At 35.2% G+C, this 22094-nt stretch overlaps 1 protein-coding gene across 1 annotated transcript in view; it reads right to left on the reverse strand.

Annotated features, from left to right (window-relative positions):
* Window positions 1-22094, reverse strand: part of RIT2 (Ras like without CAAX 2) — a 408000-nt gene that overhangs the window by 255391 nt on the left and 130515 nt on the right. The window contains exon 3 of the mRNA XM_014586229.1: window positions 3886-3959. Within this exon, the coding sequence (XP_014441715.1) occupies window positions 3886-3959 (74 nt within the window). The remainder of the gene's footprint in view (window positions 1-3885; window positions 3960-22094) is intronic.

A 22094-nucleotide genomic window follows, 5' to 3' on the forward strand; every position in this document is an offset into this window, starting at 1 on the left:
GTCTCTGCAGAGTTTGGAGGCAGCAAGACATCGCGTGGGAAGGCATCAAGAGTGAGTTTGTATCTCTATGTCTGTTTCTTCTCTGGTCTCATTCCTTCTGTTTTATTAAGTCACCAGGGTTCAATCAGGGGGCCCACCTTGATGGCGTTATCGTTATCTAATCCTAATCTCCTCTGAAGGCTCTACCTTGTACTCTCTTAGATTAAGTTTCCAGCCCCTTAACATTATTATAATGACTCAACAAATTTTAACATAGGAATTTTTGCAGGTCACATTTAAACCACAGCAGTTTGTCCACCATGAGCCTTGCAATGGGTGAGACATGTTTCATGTCTCCCTTATAAGTACAGACATAAAACACACTGGGACTTGGCCTGCAAGGTTCTCTGAGGGGACAGCTGCTTTACTCCTTTATATTGCATTTTATTCAAATTCTAGATGGTGATATCAATAACTTATCTATCTACCTTCTGGCTTTGGTATGAGGATAGTAGATTTCAACAAACATTAAAAAATTAAAAGAAAGCAAAGTGGTATTATTAAAAGTATGTCAATGTCTCCTACAGGGACATAAATTCTGTTAAATTAACTGTATAGACCACCTCCTGCATTAGAGGGCTTAATAATAGTTTGAGAGCCAACATATTACCATCTGTTTAGCCTGATGGATTTCTGACTATGTTTGGATGCAATTGAGACTAGCTTTGAAAAATATTTAATGGTGTACAAAATTGATACTTTTATTTCTTTGAGTGTTTACAAGTTTCTCAGTATTACCAGAGCATAAAATCTCAGGCTTAGCTTAATCTCTCATAATTTATCACTTCACCCACAATAGGTAATATTTTTCATCTCCATCCATACCAAATTTAAATTTTGCTCTATTAACATACTATATTAGTCGACTATTTTTACAATAATGATGCATGACAAACCACCTCACACTTATAGCCACCATAGATAGTTGTGAACTAGAAAAATTATAAGTGTGAGGAGGTTTATTATATATATAATTTTAGATTTATAGATTTTTGTTTATATGTTATATTATACTTTATCTTTACTTATTTTGTCTTTGTTTCTTTTATTTCATACTTTATGTTGTATTAAAAAGTCTTTTAATTTATTTTTCATGTTGGTTTCTTGTTCATCTTTGCTAGTTTTTAAGTTATATAGTCTTAAAAAAGTTTATGAAAAATGTATATTATAAAAAAACTATGTGTGGACTTCAAAATTTTTTGCACCAAAATAAATTCATATCAACTTATTATAACATGTCTGAAAGGATCTATTAATATGTTGAGGCACTGAGAATGATAAGACATCAGTTTATAAAAGGTACCTATCAGAACAACATGCATTCTGTTAAAATTGTAGCAAGAACAAACATCAAATTTATAGTGAGCCTTGGATAAAAGAATAGTGAAATCTTTGATGCTTTACAAAAAATTTATGGGACAATGTCTCAAAAGAACCAGGAGTTTACAAATGGATAACGATCAATAAGAACAGATGAAATGATATTGAAGATGATGTCCACCTCAACAGATCATCCATGTCAATTTCTGAGGAAAATATTAATCTTGTTTGCACCCTAATTAAGAAGAATCTATAACACAGAGTGGTAGAGTAGAAATAGTAGTCAATACCACAAACATCTTAATTCGTTCATCTTACACAATTCTGCCTGAAAAATTAAAACTGAGTAAACTATCTGCTTGATAGATGCCAAAATTGTGCCCACCTCAGCTATGGACAAAAGTAGAAATTTCAATGAAAATTTTAAATAAGTGTGATCGAATCCTAAAGCATTTCTTTGAAGAATTGTAGCAGGAGCTGACACATGGCTGTACCGGTATAATCATGAAGAGAGAGAACAATAAGAAAAATTGCTACCAAAACGTGAAAGTGTCCAAACAAAGCAATAGCAGACTTATCAAGAGCAAAGATCATGGCAATAGTTTTTGGGATCCTCAAGACATTTGGCTCGACTTTCTTGACAGCCAAAGAATGGTAACACCTATTTATTATAAGAGTGTTTTGAAAAGCTTAAAAATACTGACAAAAACGCGACCAAAAAGTCCTTTTCCACACAACAATAATTTTGCTTATTCTAATAAAACAAAAGTAATTTTGTGAAGGTTTGCATGGAAAAACATTACACATCTAACATATAATCCTGATTTGGCTCTTTATGACTTGTGTTTCCTAATCTTAGAAAATTTTTAAAGTCACATCTTTTTCTTCAGTTAATAGTGTAAAAAGACTGTACTGATGTGGCTAAATTTCCATAACCCTCAGTTTTTTAGGGATGAACTAAGTGGCTAGTATCATCACTTATAAAAGTGTTCTGAATTTTTGATAGAATTTACGTTGAGATATAAAGTTAAACGTTTTCATTTTTATCTTTTAATTATATTTTTCTAAAAACTTTTATTTATTTATTTTTGTTACTTTTTTGTATACATTCAATCACCCTATTTAGCTTACAAAGTGAATATTTCAATATGTGAGCATTTCTCCCTAGTCCAGTTGATTGAACTATGAAATATCTGCAACAAATAATACCACATTTCTTTGTCCCATTAATGCTTTGCCTCCATATTTATCTTCTAAATGTCCTTCCTCTGGCCCTACTCTTCTACCCACACTATATCTGGTATTTACACCCATTTACTGTGTTTGTATATCCTTTAGTCAATCAGTTTCAGTCATAAGGTGCGAGCACTTGTATATATGAAGTGGGGACATGCAATGTCTCCCCTTCATAGCCTGGCTTGCTTCGCTCAGCAGTAAATCTTCCATATTCTTCCACTTTCTGTCAAAAGCCAGGGCTTGTTGTTTTTTTAAAAAGCTTGGTGGTTAAAGCACTGGACACCCACATGGCGGACCATGGTTCAATCCCTGAATCTGGCAGCTTAAAAATCACATATGTGCATAAAATCCTGAGAACAAAGTGGAGGAGAAGAGATTGTGGTGTGGTCATCCTCCCTGGGGGATTGATTTCTCAGTTTTCCTCTCTGTCCCTCTCTGGTAAGCTTATGTGTCCAAAGGCGAAAGCTTAAAAATAAATTTAAAATGCCCTGATATAACTTGTTCCTGTCATTTAATAAATATTTATATTTTTAACATGATTATGTAAAATGTATGATGTTAAGTAAAATATCTATCCTGCTAAATAGTATAAGAATTTGAGATATTTTAACTCTGGTATATTTCTTCTCATTTTCTTCTTATACATTTATACATTATTTTAATATTACCTTTATCTTTCTATCTTTATCTTTACATCACATAATTTCCTCCACTTCCTCCTCAAAGTAATGGCTACCAACCATTACATCACAGAAATTATTTCCTTCAGTTTCTCCTCAAACAATGGCTACCAAGAAGTAGAAGCTGCCTCCTCTTTTTCTCCCTCTTCTTCCTCCTCTTTCTTCCCTGCATGTTTGCAAACTAAAGTATTACCTTATGCTAAATATTAGTTATGGTAGCTATTTCATTAAGCCTTGGTTCTATGAATATTTTACTCAACAGACACTCCATTTTCCATATTCACCAAAACTTTTCCAATGAAAATCTTATATTAGGATCTATAACAAAGTTTTATGCATACCTGAGGATGAATAGTATTTTTTAATTTTATAATTTTATTAGAAATATTACACATATGCTTTTATATTTAGAAGACAGATCATTTTAAATGTTATGGTAGTAATATTTATAAATTATTTTTTATTAAATTATTCGAAATTATTTTTTATCATAATTGCTAATGTAGCTTTATTCTTCTGTTTGAATAAATTCAATTCGTATTTTATGGAATTTGTACTTGAGGTTAAAATACAAAATGGTCTCATAGATTAGATAGGAAAAATCACCTACCTGACCAGCAGTGTCCAGGATATCCAAATAAGCTGGCTCATTGTCAATTCGAACCTGGGTCTTATAAGCGTCTTCTGAAAAAGAAAAGATAAAGTTCATATTTAAATATATTAAACAGAAAAAGGATGATTAAATTTTTAGATTTTATACTAAAAAGTAATTTCTAAGTAAGTTACTAAGTTGGACAATTAGATGTACTTGCCAAGTAAACATAAAAATTACAGGGATGTAACTCAGGAACATACAAGAAAATGAGTTCTGCTTAAAGTGAAGGAAGGTAGATTTCTTCCTCATCAGGATAATTGATAATCTGAGATGCTCTAGAGATGTTACCTAGAAACAACTCATGGAACAGAAGCATCATCTCTTTCCTAAATGTGCATCACAAAATGTTATCTTAACATCATAATGGGAAAAGACTGAAGGCCTTTCTGAGAAAATCAGAAACAAAAGAAGGATGCTTACTTTAAACACTTTGACTTAACATAATATTAGAAGTCCTGGATAAAGCCATTAGACAAGAAAGAGAAATAAAAGCATTCGAGTTAAAAAAAGAGAAAAATTATTTCTATCCACACCCAATATAGGCTTTTTATTAAAAACAAATCACTTATTTTTTTAAAAAGTATTTGTTTAATTTTATTTATAATTATTATTATTACTTTAATTTGGTATAAGGCACATGTGTTCATGAGAAAGAGATAGAGGTGGGGGGAGTCAGAAAGCAAATTGTCAGGTCTGGTACTCAACCACTGTCGGTTATGTGGGAGTTTAGCACCTTAGCCACCATGCCATCTGCTGGTCCCACTATTGTCTTGTATCTAGGTAATTCTAAAGATTCTGCAAAGACAAAATAAAACTAAGTAAATTCAGCAAAGTTGGAAGATATAAAATCAAGAAGCAAAAGTCAGCTTTTATTCTATATGCTAACACTGAATAAACTGAAAATTATTAAGAAATTGATTCCATTTACAACAGTATCCAAAAGAACAAAAATACTTAATAATAAATAAAAATTGTGAAGATTTGTATTTTGAAAGTTTAAAGTGTTGTTCAGAGAAATTAAAGAAGTCACAAATAAAAAAATACTCTGTGTTTATGGATTGGAAGACTTGATGTTGTTAAAATGTTAATTTCACCCAAAGTAATCTACAGATTTAATTCAATGCCTACCAAAATCCTAACAGAGTTTTATGTAGAATTTTAAAAATCAATTTCAAAATTCATATGAGATCTTAAAGAACTGCAACAGCTAAAACAAAATTGACAAAGAACGGAGTCTGAGGTGTCACAGTTCTTGATTTCAGAACGTGTTCAGGGTCAAATGAATAGTGGCACAGCAGTAGAACACAAAACGCTGAGAGACTGACTCACATGGGAAATTTCCTGGTTTACATGTGGAGATGTCCCTGAGTGCACTAGGCACACGCATGCCCATGATCTGGAACTAGCTAAAACTGGGGTTAAATTGCATGTCAAGACCCTGTTAGGGGTACCCCCCCCCTTTTTTTTTTTTTTTTTTTTGGAGAGGTTTTTGCTATAGGGCGCATGCAGTTGCCAGACAGAGACAGAGAGACAGAAAATGAGAAATCACCCCCCAGGGAGGATGGCCACACCACAATCCCTTCTCCTCCATTCTCCTCTCAGGATCTTGGCCACACACGTACACGCGACCGGCGTGAGTTTTAAGCCACCGGGTCTGGGACGCAAACCGCAGTCTACTACGTGGGAGTCCAGCGACATAAGCATTATGCAAACTGCTGGTCCCCCCACACATATTCTTTCTCATGGGAGAAATAAACTACTAAAACAAATAGCTTCCAAACTTTTTATCATCAAAACACAGTGGAACTTAATACAAAACAGACATACATGTCAATGGACTAAAGTAAAAAGGTTGAAAATAAACCTTTGCGTATATAGTCAAATGATTTTCAATGAAGGTGCCAAAACTAGACAGCACAGAAAGGAAAGTATTTTTCAACAGCTGGAGCTGAGAAAGCTGGATATTGACATGCAAAAGAATAAAACTGAACTCTCACCTCATACCATACACAAAAAATTAACTCAAAATGAATCAATGATACAAATGTAAGAACAAAACTTCTAAACTGTTAGACCAAAACATAAGAAAAATCATTATATTAAGTCATTATATTAAATTTGGCAGCAATGTCTTAGATACGATGCCAAAAGCACAGGCGAGAAGTAAAAATAACTAACTTGAACAACACCAAAAAATTAAGTTTCTGTGTTTCAAAAGACATAATCCATAGAATGAAAAGGCAACTCAAAGAATGGAAAAAATATTTTCAAATTATGTATCTTCTATAGAGTGACTATTCACAATATTATGTGTATACATATATATATATATCATATATCATATATGATATATATCATATATCATATATATATCATACATGATATATATATATATATCATATATATATAGTGTACACACAATCACACACACACATGCACTCTTACAGCCCAACAATAACAACAAAAACAAACTGATAAAAAAAAAGCAAAGAAACTAAATTAACATGCTCAATAAAAAAATAAGATGTACAACATCACCAATCAGGGAAATGCAAATTAAAGCTACATTAAGCTATTACTTCACACCCAAGAGGACAGTTAATATTAAAAAAAAAAGAAGAAGAAATAAGCAAATGTTGATGAGAATGTGAAAAAATCAGTAATCTTGTGGAAGAGATTAGGAAGTCATAAAAGGACTTGTTATGCTACAGTTGATTACCCACTTCTATTGTATTGTTGGGAAAGTCATGATTAATTTTTGCTTAGAAAAACAGAAAAAAGTGTCATTACTTTCTCAACAATTTAATATTTTTTTTTATCTTTTGGAGGTTTTGGTGCCTAGGCCCTGGGATGCAAAGCTAAATGAAACCTTGCTCCTGCATCATCAAACTCTGAGCCATTCTAAATCCATTCAGCATATGGCCAACCGTACAATTTTTCTATTTTCTATTCTACTGCCCTTTGTATGTTCACTGATCTTCCTCTCACAAAAGAGAAATCTTGTGGAATTACTTGCAATATTTGTGAAGATGCTTGGAGTTGTTTTTTGACTTTGTAAGAAAATAAGAACAGTTACTCTGAAAAGATCTCTATGACTCAAGGATCACAAGTGAGTCTTAGATTTTATGTTTGTTTATTTAAACTCAAAGGCCCAAAGAACAGCCTGCTGAGGCCAGGAGCACATAGAGAACTGCTCTGTGTGATTATCTGAGCCCTGAATAAGCCCAGTACATGAAACGTATTTCAAATAAAGGTTTCTCTTGGGATCAGAAAACCCCTTCAAAGAGTCTTGATGCGAATTGGTTGGACACTAAAGCCAGGCCCTCTATACAAGTTCTTTTTTTTTCCTTCTCTTTTAAAAAGTGTCCATCACAGTATACATTTTAGTGTGGGGAATCTAGGTCACCTGCCTTGCCTCCATAGAAACTAATCCCTTTCATTACCTCCCCATAAACAATCTTTCTTTATGTTTCTATTCACTTACTTCCTTTGAGGCCACGCATGCAGAAATGCACTGCCAGAAATATGCTCTTGAATGCATATAAACACCTCCCTGAATTTCAATCATCTGTCTATAGACCCAACCCTGAAGTGAGCTCATTTACCTTCCCAAGCAAGAAGCCAAACGTACACAGAGATTTATCAGGCAGAAATGGTAACGACTGCCCACTAAAAAGTACAATGAGTCTACATTCTTGGAGCCATCTACCACCCTAAAATTCAGATCAAGATACTAGCGTGTAATTAGGGACCATTGCTTTTCTTAAGGTTATCTTCCTCACTCTCTTTTTATCTGTAAAATTTTACAAGGGATCACCAAAACCCTTTATTAAAACTTGAAATCCATCTCTGCATACTGTGTTATGACTGACCAGTGACTTAATCTTATTTATAAGCTGACTAGTACATACTACTCAATACACTGGAGTTGTATGCAAATCAAGAAAAGTGGCCCATGTGACTTTTTCATTTTTTAAAAAAGAAAGCTCAATGCAAACTCAAGGAACATTATGCCATGATTTTTGTTCATTATTGTTTCAAATTAACCATGAAACTGTATTAAAACTAAATCACTTCTGTTATTTATATTTACCCATGTGGGAATGCTGTATTCCCAACAAGTAAATCATAGAGGGTTTGGCACAATATGTTTGCAATAATCATCAAAAAGACAGTTTGAAATCAATTTAAAAATTGCAAGTTGTTTGGAATAATTTTCCCAAAGTAATGTATTTTATTTCTTTGTACAATAAACATATGTTTTAATATTTAAGCTGTAAATAAGAAGTTAGAATAACTTAAAATCATAAAAATAGGTAACTGAGAAAAATATAAAAATTATTATTACATTTTCAATAGGTGATTTCAAAATATCTTGCTATAAATATTTCATACATAGTTCACTTCAAAATGTGAACTCTGTGAAATTTGATCATTATAGTAAAGATATTTTTCTATAATTGAGCTAGTATACATCTATAAAACATTAATTATTGGCCCACATTTTTAAAAACAGACAATGAATATAAGAAGGCTCAAATATCTATTTATAAGATGTTTCTCAAAGATTTACCTATATATCAATTGTGTATGTGTGTGTTGTTAGTGTGCATGTATGCATGTATATACAGAGAAGTACCTTGCAACATAATTACTGGATGCTTTCTCCTGAACAAGAAGTTAAATTATGTCTGAATAATCACTGATCTAAATCATTTATGTATAAATACACATACACGTGCATATGTATTGATCAATACATTTATCAATAATAAAATAATACATATTCGATATCTGATAGACACATAATCTACATTGTTACAAAAGACAGAGGTGGTTTCCACCTACATAGAACTAGTAATATTAGGGGAATACATAATCAGACAATTGCATGATATTTTAATGAATGCTATATTAGTAGTACTTTGAAAGGTGCTTATTCAACAAAACACCCAGATGAGCTGATTTTGAGCTGAAGTAAGTTTTTAATGTAACAAAGTCGAAAGCAGAATTTTGAAAAAAGAAGACTATGAAAGCTCTTCTCCAAGTGGAAAAGAAGTTGCATGAGTTCTGATGTTACCTCTCCCCTTGAACCTAAAAGTTCAGCAAAATACATAAAGGTGTCATTGTGAGAGTATGCTTTGTTAGCTGTGACAAAGGTTTTCAAAAGTGGCTGAACTGAACTTGTGAGATCACTCAAGTTGAAGAACACCCTCCCCCACCTTGGAAATAAAAGCTGAAGACAGGGCCACCATGAGAACATAAGCTCTGAAAATTTGTAGAAATTATAAAGCAGAGCTTGGACCTTTTTTACCCATGTTGTAACATTGAGGGTTGAGTCCAGTTTATTTAAATCTTTGATAGATAGGAATTCCCTTGTGATATGTGACTTACACAGTGATTGAAATCTTTCCTCCAGACATAAACAGGTTCTAGTGGAGTAATTCACAGCAGCCAGCATCCCTCAAGGGAAGTGCAAGTGTCACTATTTTGGGAAGTCCGATGCCAAGGTGACCACATTATAGAGGAAGAACGGGAAGATCCTTTAGTGAATCCTTGGTATAATATCTGCGGTCCCAGATCTACACTGTAGGAGACCTTGCCATGAACATCAGACCAATGAGGAGGTGAAAAAAGAAGTGTTTTTTTGGAAGTATAGGATTTCACCTGGAGATTTATACCTGCAGAGGATCATTCCTAGAAGGTGCCATTACAAAAATTGATTTTTCAGATAAAGAAGGAAACAGTGGAGAAGTCTTTGACAAGAAAGGATAGTAATCTTTTAGTTAGACCTGTAGCTTGGGTAAGAGTTTGCTAAAGCAACTACATCAATGCTCTTCCCCAAAGTTGCCATCTACATCTCTTCAGTGTTAAAGAACTTTAATTCTTTTCTTTCAGACTGAGAGGCTAGGGGGATATGTAGGAACCTAATCCCTTGGCTCTATTCTGCCACATAGGTATGAGTCAACAGGATTTGGTGAGAGACACTAATGTTAAATGTCTCAAGACCTTTGTCTCTGCCCCACTGAACCTTCTGAGATGAGGAAAAGCAGATACTCCTTATTCTCCAGCTCCTGACTTCTTTCATTCTGCATTTTTTTTTTTTTTTGGCCTCTTACCATACCTATGAAGAATGACTTTATGATCCTAAGACCATGATCTTGGGAATACTTATTTTCCAGAAATTATCAGAAATAATGATTTTAAATATATGTGGTCTAGTCACAAAAATAAAAAGACCTTTTATGGTCAGTGCAACTTAAGAATGAGTCTCACAAGCTTTACCCTCACTCAGTGGAAATCTTGAGACAGTTTCAAAATAACTCTTGAGTCCATATATAAAATATCAGGACCTCTAATGGCAAAGATCTGATTTATACTAAGACTTCTATACTTTTCCCTATTCTCCCTGCTATATACAACTTAAAACCGTTCATGCTATATATGAAATAAAAATACAAAGATTGAAAAGTGGCTGAAGAAGGCAGATTGACTTTAGGACCTAAGGAACACTGTGATGAGTTCTCTTGGCCGTGCCTCATCTGTTCCCGACATGGAACTAAGGAATTGGACTACCTGGAGCACCAGTGAATACAGACAAAAAAGGAAAACATCCCAACAAAAGAAAACGGTTGCTAAATATTCAGATTATAACCAGTCTAACAATGAATAAAGCCTAACAAGCATAATTAATGCCAGAATAATATCATTATCATCAATTACTTTTTATTGAGGTAGTTCTAACTTATTCATTCAGACCAAAAAAAAAGTGAAAAAAGAAATTTTGAAAGGAAAAAAATGTCACTGTCATTGCAGACATTGTTTTTTGTATGTTGAAAATTTAAATAAGCCTTAGAAAAATTGATAAGGTAAACAAATGTGACAAATGTTAATATAGAAAAATTAATTTTATTTCTATTTTTAAGAAAAAAAGAAACAGAAAATTAAAGTATTGAATGGTGTTGTTTACCATAGCATCAATAATATCAAATTCCCAAATATAAACGTTGGAAAAATTTTGCAAGACTTCTACTTGGGGAGCTTAAGATATGAGAAAAACTGAAGATCATCCAACTAAGTGGAAATGTATGCCATATTTATGTATTGAAAAATTCAATATTGTAATAATATCAGCTTTCCCCTAATTGATCTATAAATATATATCAAACAGACTTGGGGTGGGAGCAGAGATTCACCAACTGATTATAAATTTACATGGAAATGAAAAGGGGGAAGAATAGTTGAGACATTCTTGAAAAACCGCAAGCTCTAGTATTTAACAAGACTTCCTGTCAATTTACAGAAATTAAGACACTGTGCTATTGGCACATGGATAGAAAAATAAATAGAACAGAGAATCCACGCACTAATTAATTCTTTTTGTTGAGATTACAAAATTGGCATTTCTAAGCTGTGAGGAAACATATTTTCCATCAATAGAACTTTCAATTGCATACAAACATCAAAAATAATGGAATGTGCTACTTTACAGCATACACAAAAATTAAATTCTAGTGAGGGTATAAATAAAGCTTTTAAGAGATACTATAGAATACCTTCATGACTTGTAGTAAGACTTCTTAAAAAACTAATATAAGCACTCTATAAAGTAAAAGATTGACAAGTTAGAATGCCTTTAATATCACTGAACTACATTGAAACAAAAATGTGGTTCATTAAAGGCATTATTACAAGAAGAAACATGTTGGGCCTGGCTGCATAATCTAGTGGTGGACGTGAGATGAATCCCACACGGCCTATTCCACTTGGAATCTCTGCCACAGTGACTCGAAAAGCAACTACAGTACATTCATGCCCAAAGTCCAAAAGGAGGGAAAAATGGAGGAGAAGGGATTGCAGAGTGACCATGACCTACTGGAGAGTGCTTTCTCCCTTCCTTTCTCTCCATCTCTGGCCAGTGCAGGCATCCTCTGGCAATGAAAGAATGTCAAAATGCAAGCCACATTGTGGAATTAAGTATATGAAACAACAAAGTGCTCATATACGAAATATGTAAAGCATTCCTAGAAATCATTCAAAAACAGGAATGTATGTGCTCTACTGAAAAGTGGGCAAGAAATTGAATTTTATGTCTGTATATGTGTGGTTGCTGATTTTCTGTACATTTGCTTTTCAGTAATAACAACTACCACTTATTGAGTATTGCAACTATGCCAAAATGGTGAGATTTTTTTTTCCTTGATGTATCCTTTAATTCTCATAATAACCCTATGAAGAACTACACTTCCATTTAAAAATGAGAAGATTTTCAGAGATCTTAAATAACTTGTCAATCTTATGTAACTTATAAATAGAGTTTAGGTCTGTCTGAATCTATCATGACATAGAAAACATATTCATTTATGAAATTTTTATTTCGGTTCTAATATATATCAAAAATAATGCTAGTAACTAGGAACATATTAAATGAGATGTGGCCATGTCTTAAATGAGGACACAAAAGATTTAGAGCAAACTCTTCTTGAAGTTAGAGGTTGGCATATAGGTGAAAGCTTCATAGAAGAGGTGATCCTTGCATCTTAAGAGTTATTTCAATAAATGAATTTGGAGAAGGATAAGGAAGAAAATTGTATACGAGGGGGAGGAAAATGTATCAGGAAATCTATGAAGTCTCTTCCCTTATTCACCCTTCTTTTTCTTCTCCTTTCTATTAGGTAGTTGTATGGTTAGAGTTAAAAGGCAGGCACGGTGACACAAAGGATTAAGATTTTACAAAGAGGCTATTAAAATAGATGATAAATAATCTAAAAGCTGAATAACCTTATTAATAGTCCATATAAAACAAATTAAGATAAACCTTAATGTGATGCATGTACTTACATAACAGAAAGGTAAATTTAAAAGACTGTGATTATTAAATAATGGTGAGCTTGTGGAGCTTTGAAACTTTTAATATATGTATGGTGTATGATAACATGGTACAACCAATTTAGAAAACTGGGACGATTTACTAAATCTAAGCATTCATGTAATCTATGTGATGGGTTGACTGTTTGGTCCTGGTTCTCTTTGTTCTAATGCTTGTCTATACCTTTGTCATGGCCTCACAGTGGTGGAATGTACTTCTATTTCTTTGATTTCTGGTTTAATTACATGAGTTGTTTAATAAACTGGTAATGGATAAGATGGGCCCAGAAGCATAAAATATGTGTGTGATGTGACTCAGGCTTTCTTGATTCTTCCATTACCATGAGCAGAATATGCCCTGGGGGAGCCTACTGATTTCTGAAGCAACATAGATATTAATCTGAAGGAAAAACATGTCAACTTTCCTATAGGAGTGTGTGAGACAAATAAATGTTATTGTATCACCTAGATTTTTGGAAATATACTACACAGCAAAACATTCTAGAACACCTTATTCCCAGGACTTTTACTCACCAGGGATATCTACACATGTCCACAAAGGACACAAATAAAAATATTTATATTAATACCAGCATTATGTATAATGCTACTAAACTACAAATAACTCAGAGATCATCAGTAGTAAGATATACAAATAAACCAGTGAACTCATACAGTGGATTATTTTTGCTGTGAAATTCTAAAAACTATAGCATACAACATTGTTTAATATTTGTAATAGAATGCCAAGTAAAAGAAGTCAGAAAAGATTGCATGTTGTATGTTTCCGCTCATGGACAATTTAAAAATAAATATCCAAATTGTTATATTTATTGGAAAATACTTTCTTTTTTTTAAGGTTTTTTTTTTTTTTAAATGAATCCATTTTTACTTAGCACAATTTAAAGGGGAAACACTAGGTTCTTCTGCTGTGGGAAAAGACTTTCAGATGTCCCTGAGTAATATTTACAAAATATAAAATGGACCCTAGTCTTATAGAACTTTTGGCTTGATTTTATCAAGTACCAAGATGTGCCACAATAGTTAAGGGAAGGCAGAGGCAAGCTAACAAAAAGTTACTAATACAACAATATATTGCAGTCTGAGAACAACCACTTGTTTACTTAATTTACTGACTAGATTAAAAAAAATAATCATGATAGATACCTTAGTTCAACCTTCTAATAACGCTGTTGATTTGGTCTTTCCTGTTGCCAGCATCTTTACCTTCTATAAAATGGGTGGTCTTGTTCTTCATTCCACCTCATAGGAAAGATCATTTGAAAGGCCACTGGAAGTCATTTGCTTCTTTCAAGGTTTTCCAACTGTATAGATTTCATGAATCAGATCCTCCATGCAGATGATGCCAAATTTACCAATAGATCGAGCAACCAAAGAGTTATCTCTCAAAGCAATCTGCTTTGGGGACCAGCAGTTAGCGTAATGGCTATGTCCTTGGACTCCCACGTAGTCGACCACGGTTCGCGTCCCAGACCCGGTGGCTTAGAACTCACGCCGGGCGTGTGTGCTTGCGTGCCCAAGTCCTGAGAGGTGAATGGAGGGGAAGGAATTGCGGCATGACCATCCCCCCTGGGGGGTGATTTCTCGCTTTCTCTCTCTATGTCTCTCTCTGTCTGTCTGGCAAGTGCATGCGCCCTACAGCGGAAACCTCTCCAAAAAAAAAAAAAAAAAAAAAAAAACAATCTTTTTTTGCCATAACCAAGCTTGTAGATTAGTTCATTTACTAACTTCAGGTTTGGGTACCCTAAGGCAATATATGGTTCCAGAATTGTCAGCATGTTAATTGAGCTTAACAAAGATGCCATTGAAGATCTGGTGAAGAAGAAAAAGCTCCATCACCTTTTAAACCTTTGGGCTCGCTCCACTGATACCTCTGACTCCGATGACAAACACTAATTCGGGTTCTGCAGGTACATAGAAGTTGCCAGTTTTTCTTGCCATCCTGGCCATGCAAATCTCAGTTCTGTACATCTGCCTATATTCCTTAAGATAGTGCTTAGCTTTTTAATAGATAAGCTTCCTGCTTGCTTTTCCTGTTTTTTTTTTTTTTTCCTGGTTGCCATATCTTCTGAATTGTTTATTTATTTATCATCATAATCTTGTTTATATTACATTGAATCACGTATAACTTTACAGTGTATTACATTTCTTTTTCCAGAAGGAATACCACACTATCAGTCAATACAGAAACATTAAAATTCCCTTTTCATCATCCAATAGCTCTCCTTGCCTTTCCAAGCATCTTTTCAGCAAACTTCTTTCTCAGGCACTTAATCTTCAGCTATACAAAATTCCTTCAGTTTTCCTTAAGGGTTTCTGGCACAGCAGGAACCTTTTTCTTGGCTTCCACCATAGCAGGAGTCTTTTCTTGCTTTTCTTTTTTTTCTTTGCCACAGCAGAAACCTTTTTTTTTCTTCCTTTGAATATCTTCCATGGTTCCAGTCAGAAAAGAGTACAAAAATAGTTCTTTACAATGCTTATCTAAGACATTCTTTCTAGAAGGATTTCTTTTTTTTTTTTTTCCTTCTTTTTTTGAGTGGTTTTTGCTATAGGATACCTGCACTCACCAGAGAGGCAGAGCCAGAGAGACAGAAAGACAGAAAGCAAGAAATAACCACCCAGGGTGGATGGCCACACTGCAATCTCTTCTCCAGTCTCCTCACAGGATTTTGGACACACATGCACATGTATCTGGCGTTTTTTGTTTTTTTTTTTTCCCTTGGAAGAGGTTTTTGCTATAGGGCGCGTTTGCTTGCCAGACAGACAGAGAGAGACAAAGAGATAGAAAGTGAGAAATCACCCCCCAGGGGGGATGGCCACGCCACAATCCCTTTTATTCTACTCTCCTCTCGGGACCTTGGGCATGCACGCACACGTGCCCGGTGTGTCTCAAGCCACCGGGTGCAGGACGCGAACCGTTGTCGACTATGTGGGAGTCCAGTGACATAGCCATTACACTAACTGCTGGTCCCGCTGGCGTTGAGTTTTAAGCCACCAGGCCTGAGACTGGAACTATGGTCAACTACATGGGAGTCCAGCAGTGTAACCATTATTCATCTGCTGGAGTAAAAATCGTTCCCCAAGATTTCTTTAAATAGAATTTTGTTACATTGGTTAAGTCTCTTTATAAAACGATGAATGCTGAGGTATTTAAATTTTCTTATTACAGCAACAAATTGCAATTTTTTAAATACTAGAACAAGGTTTATATTATTAAAATGTTTCAGATTTCTTCTCTTACAGTTTATTTTGAGGAAGTCACCAAATTCTACTGGTTCTTCTTTCTGCCTCTATCTTCGCAGTCACGTATAAGTCCGAGCAACTTCATCCCTAGTTCATTATTCTAATAGTTCTAATAGATTATTCTTTTCTTTCCAGGACCTTACCAGTTCTCATATATCCCTTCTCATACAGTACTTCTAATGCTTCCAACAAACTTGTTTTGAAATCTAATAGTTGAATGGAAAACAATGTTTCAAAAGAAACTTTGAAAAGTAAAGGTAGATGATGATGACTCAGCCTTGGGATTGTTCTCCATATTTATTTCCCTCCGAGAAGGGCGTGAGGCTGAAGCAAAGTCAGAGCCTGAGGCCCTCGGGGAGGCGTCTAGCCCGCAAGGAGCAGGTTCTAGAGGGAACCCCTTATAGGGCGGCTGTCTGCAGGGAGACTGGCCACTCTCCGAGTTGCCTCAGCAAAGCCCACGCCTTCCACAAGCTCTTCCTGGTCACTGTTTCCCCGGGAAATACTTTCTTAACCAGATGTTTTTGTGTTTTTTTTTTTTTTTTGGATACTTGATGAATTATTGTTTTATTCACTTTTTCTGTATTTGTATTTTGGTATTATACTCTACTTAAAAAAAACTTTTAAAAAGGGAATGTGGGAATATTATATATTTCTCAACCTAAAGAAAATATCCAATTACAGTTCTCTCATTTTATATTATTTTATCGTATCATGATATTTGCACAAAATTAACCTATGGTTTAATTAATTTTATTGATTTTCTCTTTTTTCCTCTCATCTGCATCAGCTTTCTTTCCCATAATGACAACTTCTAGATATTTAGTCTTCATGTTGAATAATTTATCATCTCTCTGACAATGCTGATTAATATGGGCTAGGAGGGCAGAAAATGGCATGATGTTAAAGGGACTTCCTGTCCAAAATATTTTTTCATTGGCCTGAGATGATGCCCCAAATTCCACCCCTTCTGCTTCATTCCCTCTGGTTAAGATAAGCCATTTTATTTCAAGGAACGTCCTAGTCCTACTAAAATGCAATAAAACTACAGGAGAGGTAAAATATTAAACTATTATCAACCACAAACACCTTACCCTGAGATTACTTTTGCACAAAATTAGCTGTCACAAGAGAAACCAGGAAGCAAGGCCCCAGGGGAAGATCAACTATGATGATAAAAGGGAAATGAAAGGGAGGGGAAAAACACCACTAATGGTTTAAGGTGGGGAGACTGGATGAGGACCAGGTGACAAAGGAGCTACAGGAGGTTTATGGCTACCTATGGACCACAGAGAAGCCCACACTGGGGCAGCTGCAGCCGGGTGAAGAGTAGTGTGTGCCTGGGAGAAAACAATTCATCTCCTCTCACAAGTGATGACAAATCCAAGTGGCTTCTTTTGCCCCCAGCTTGCTGAGTATGTAGTTTTAACGCGTATATACCAAAAAGATGAATTGGACATAGAAGAACATGACGCTATGAATTCTCGGCTTGCCTTTCATGAAGTTTGACAATCTTTAATTTGTCAGCTTCACTAATGGCTGCAGAAATGAAAATTCCTCTGTTGATGCAGGCAGAGGGATTATCTTTTAGAACAGTGGGCTAGAGTGGTGTTTTTCAAACTTTCCTACACATATAAATCTCCTAAAATCTTGTTAAAATGAAGATTTGGATTCAGTGTAAGGCTGATGCTGTGACTCTTTATTCATTTATTTGAGTTTAGAGATAGTTTTGCTATAGGGTACATACACTTGACAGAGAGACAGAAAGAGACAGAAAGCAAGAAATCACTCCCCTTTCCCACCTAGAGGGGATGGTCATACTGCAATACTTCTCCATTCTCCTCTTGGGATCTTGAGCATACACACATGTGCTGAGTGTGAGTTTTAAGCCACTGGGCCCAGGACTCGAACTGTGGTTGACTGTGTGGTAGTCCAGAGATGTAACTATTATGCCATCTGCTGGTCCCAGGGACTCTAGATCATGCTATGCTACTTGTCTAGGACCAACACAAACATAACATAAAACAAACACCTATGAAATTTGAATTTTCTGCTAGACACAGTAAAACAAAAACATGAACAAAATAAGTTTTAATATATGTTATTTAACTCGATTTATCTAAAGGATCATTTAAATATCTGGAAGCAATGTAAAATTATTAATGAGATTTCTTACATTAATTTTCTTATACTGACTTATTGAAAGTTGCTGTGTATTTATATTTTGATTAGTCATGTCAATTACACAACAGCTCATGTGACTCATGGCTACTACAGAGTCCTTCAGAGAAAGGACTAATGATAGAAAAATGATGTATCTCTGTAGATTCAAAATATAGATATATAATACTCTTATAGTCATGTGTGGCCTTTTAATTACAGAAGACCAAATAAGAAATTAAGTCAATACTGAATGAGATCCCTGTTTATGTTGTAAGGTCTTACTCTTCTTTTGGTACATATCATCATTTCATTCCTGTTTTAGAATTCTCTAAAGAAACAAAACCAGGGAACCAGCAGTTAGCGTAATGGCTATGTCACTGGATTCCCACGTAGTTGACCGCGGTTCGCATCGCGGACCCGGTGACTTAAAACTCACTCCGGGCCCATGTGCGTGCGTGCCCAAGATCCCGAGAGGAGAATGGAGGAGAAGAGATTGTGGCGTGGCCATCCCCCCTGGGGGGTGATTTCTCGCTTTCTGTCTCTATGTCTCTCTCTGTCTGGTGAGCGCACGCGCCCTATAGCAAAAACCTCTCAAAAAAAAAAAAAAAAGAAAAAAGAAACAAAACCAATAGGTTAGGATAGATTATATATATGTATATATATATATATATATCTGTGTGTGTGCGTGTGTGTATAGAAAGTATATTATTAATTTAAATTATATGTGTGTATGCATGTATATGTATATATGTGTATGTGTATATATATATATATACATAAATATTTATGTGTGTATATATACATATTTAAAACCTTCTATATGTATAGAAAAAAAGAGAATTATTGTAAGGAATTAGTTCATGAAATTTTGAAGACTGAATGTCCCAAGACCTGCAGCCAATAAGCTGGAGACCTAGGAGAGCCAGGTGTGTAATTCTGTCTGAATCTGAAGAATGCGAAACAGGAGAACTAATAGTATACGTTATTTAATTTGTATTTAATTTAATTTCAGTTTAGATAGAAAAGGACCAATGTCCTAGCTCAAGTAATCAGGCAATAGAAATTCCCTCTAACTCAGCCTTTTCATCTACTAAGGTCTTCAATTGATTGGCTAAGGCCCATCTACATTAGGGAAGATAATCTGCTTTACCAAGTCTACAGATCCAAATGTTAATCTCATCCAGAAACACCTTCACAGACCCACCCGGGGATAAAGTCTGACCAAATGTCTAAGCACTCCATGGTCTCATCAATTCGCCGCACAAAATTAGCCATCACGCTTCCGTACAAAACCTTTCTGCATCAGCCCCGTCAGAAGCAACTACGCTGCCTCCTGTACTTCTATATTTCCACTAGCTCTGCTAAAGCATCTAATCATTCTATTCTCATTACAGTATTTGTCTTAGTCTTAGCTATTTGAAAGCATGAAGCATGAGGAGCATGCCTTATTTACCTTTGTGTGTGCATGTTCTAGCATTCTGACAGGCGTACAACAAGTGTTTGATATATTCAATTTACTTCCTTCTTGCATTGTGTCTAATACTCTGCTCATTTTTTCAGGTGTGATACTTATTTAATTTGTATGATATATCGTGAGATATATGTCAATTTGCCCATTTTAAATATGAAAAAATAACAAGAAATATATGAAGATTTACAATCACACACCAATAGGTGATAATTAGGAAACTGAGTCTGTTAGACACCGAAAGCGGCTCTTACTTTGACGCGTTGTTTTCTAAACGCTAATTGAATGAGCACAGAGGTTGACTTTAAATAGTCTGTACTGTTTCTTAAATGAATTTTGTGAATACGTAGCTCCCTAATCATGCCAGAGCTTGAATTAATACTCAGATATAAATAATAGAGGCTAATCTTTCTTAAAACCATGCTTAATAAAAGACAAGAAAAAACAGTGTGGTGAGCAATCCCTAAGTTTTTAGCTACCCAGCATCTTTTGAGCCCTACATGAGTGAGCTAGAAGCAGTTACTAACTTTCCTAGCCTCTTTTTCATTGAGATTACAGGCTTCTGGTGTGGTATCTTTCAATCAGATAAATTCATTAAAATCTTCAATTCACATATAAGCCACGTGAGGATGCCCATATGACATAAATCATCCTTGTCATCTTGATGCCAAAAGGCCAGTATGGTAAATACCATTCTCATGCACAGTAGTGGCAATGGCACCTTCATTCCTTGATTGATGCAAAGTATTGGTGCAAAGTGTAAGCTAAACCTTTTTCAGAGTCTGCATACTCAGAGTTCACTTCTTTTTATCAACTGGAGGTCATGTGAACAATGTATGCATAAGTTTTTTCCAATTTGGTGCACTTTGAAATCATCCTAGAGAAGTGACTGTCCGTCCATCTCTTTTAAAGAAGATTGAGCTAGGCTACTAACAACCAGGCCATTCTGTGAAAAGGATTATTCCCCAAACTAAGGTTCTGATTCCCTCTTCCTTCTTTGGGCTTCTGCACTTCTCAACATTTGTTTTTTTTCTTTTCTCCCCCACAGCAGTAGTTCTCATTTACAGTCTATGTGTCACCTTCAAACATCTGGTTTCCAATTACCTCTCTACCACGCAGTAGGAACAGTCTGGTGCTTCAGAGCTACGTAATAGAGCAGAAGACAAGGACACACGGTCACTGATCGATTTTTATAGCTCATTATTCAGTCCTCAGTTATTCTTTTCTTCAGAGGCACCAAATGTAGAAGATGCCTGCCAAGTCTAGAGGCTGTGTGACTGGTACGTTGCCTCTTTAATTTGTTAGTTGCTATTAGTAGTATTCACAAATGTGTATCTTCTTTTCTATGGCGTATCCTTCCTTCCTTCCTTCTTAGGTTCGACATTATGGTTGAATTGGTGGGGCAGGGAGGGCAGTGTTTGAGAAGCCAAAAAACAAACAAACATGCTAACCTGGGTTTCTTGCCTTATTAAAAGTGCAGTTTGTTTCACCTTTTTGTACCAGACAGACACAACTGATGATGTTAACCTTGTATTACGTATATGTCATCATGGGTTTCATTTACTCGTTCAAAAAATATGTTGAGCACCCTCTACATAATCATTCTTTGGCATAATGTGAACCTAACCGACATCATTACTGCCCTCACATATTTACAGCCTAAAAGAAGAGAACTCAAAATAATAAAAGGTGATAAATACTGAAGCAATTTTATTAATTCCAAGTGTTCCCATCAACTCTTGGAAAAAAGCCAGTGACTCCCAGAAACATTCAGGTAAGAAAGATGAGATTATTGTTTCCATGGCTGAGATTTAAACTTGCCTAAGGGACATCGACATAAAATTATTTTTCTATACCCCCTCTCTCAACATTGGAGAGAGAGTTACAGCAAAAAACAATCAAAAGCTATCCATGTTTCCATATCTTCCAGAAAACAGTTCTACATAGCTTACAAAAAGGCCCCAGCGTTTTACCACGATGAGTTTTCCAGTTACTTCTTACCACTCACTGCTATTTCTCCCACGTACTGAGGACACCAGATTGTTTTGTGTTCTTTTAACAAAACACATAGAAACATGCTTTCATGACATTATTTTGCTAGAGATGTTTTCTTTTATATTTCTATCATGCAAAATGCTTCTCATTAGGGACCAGCAGTTAGTGTAATGTCTATATCACTGGACTCCCATGTAGTCGACTGCGGTTTGCGTCCCAGGTCCAGTGGCTTAAAACTCACGCCGGGCATGTGTGCATGCGTGCCCAAGATCCTGAGAAGAGAACAGAGGAGAAGGGATTGTGGCATGGCCATCTCCCCTAGGGGGTGATTTCTCGCTTTCTGTCTCTTTGTCTCTCTCTGTCTGGCGAGCACACGCGCACTATAGCAAAAAACTCTAAAAAAAAAGGG

Source organism: Tupaia chinensis, unplaced genomic scaffold (assembly GCF_000334495.1).
Source record: "Tupaia chinensis unplaced genomic scaffold, TupChi_1.0 Scaffold000119_1, whole genome shotgun sequence".
Lineage (NCBI taxonomy): Eukaryota > Metazoa > Chordata > Mammalia > Scandentia > Tupaiidae > Tupaia > Tupaia belangeri.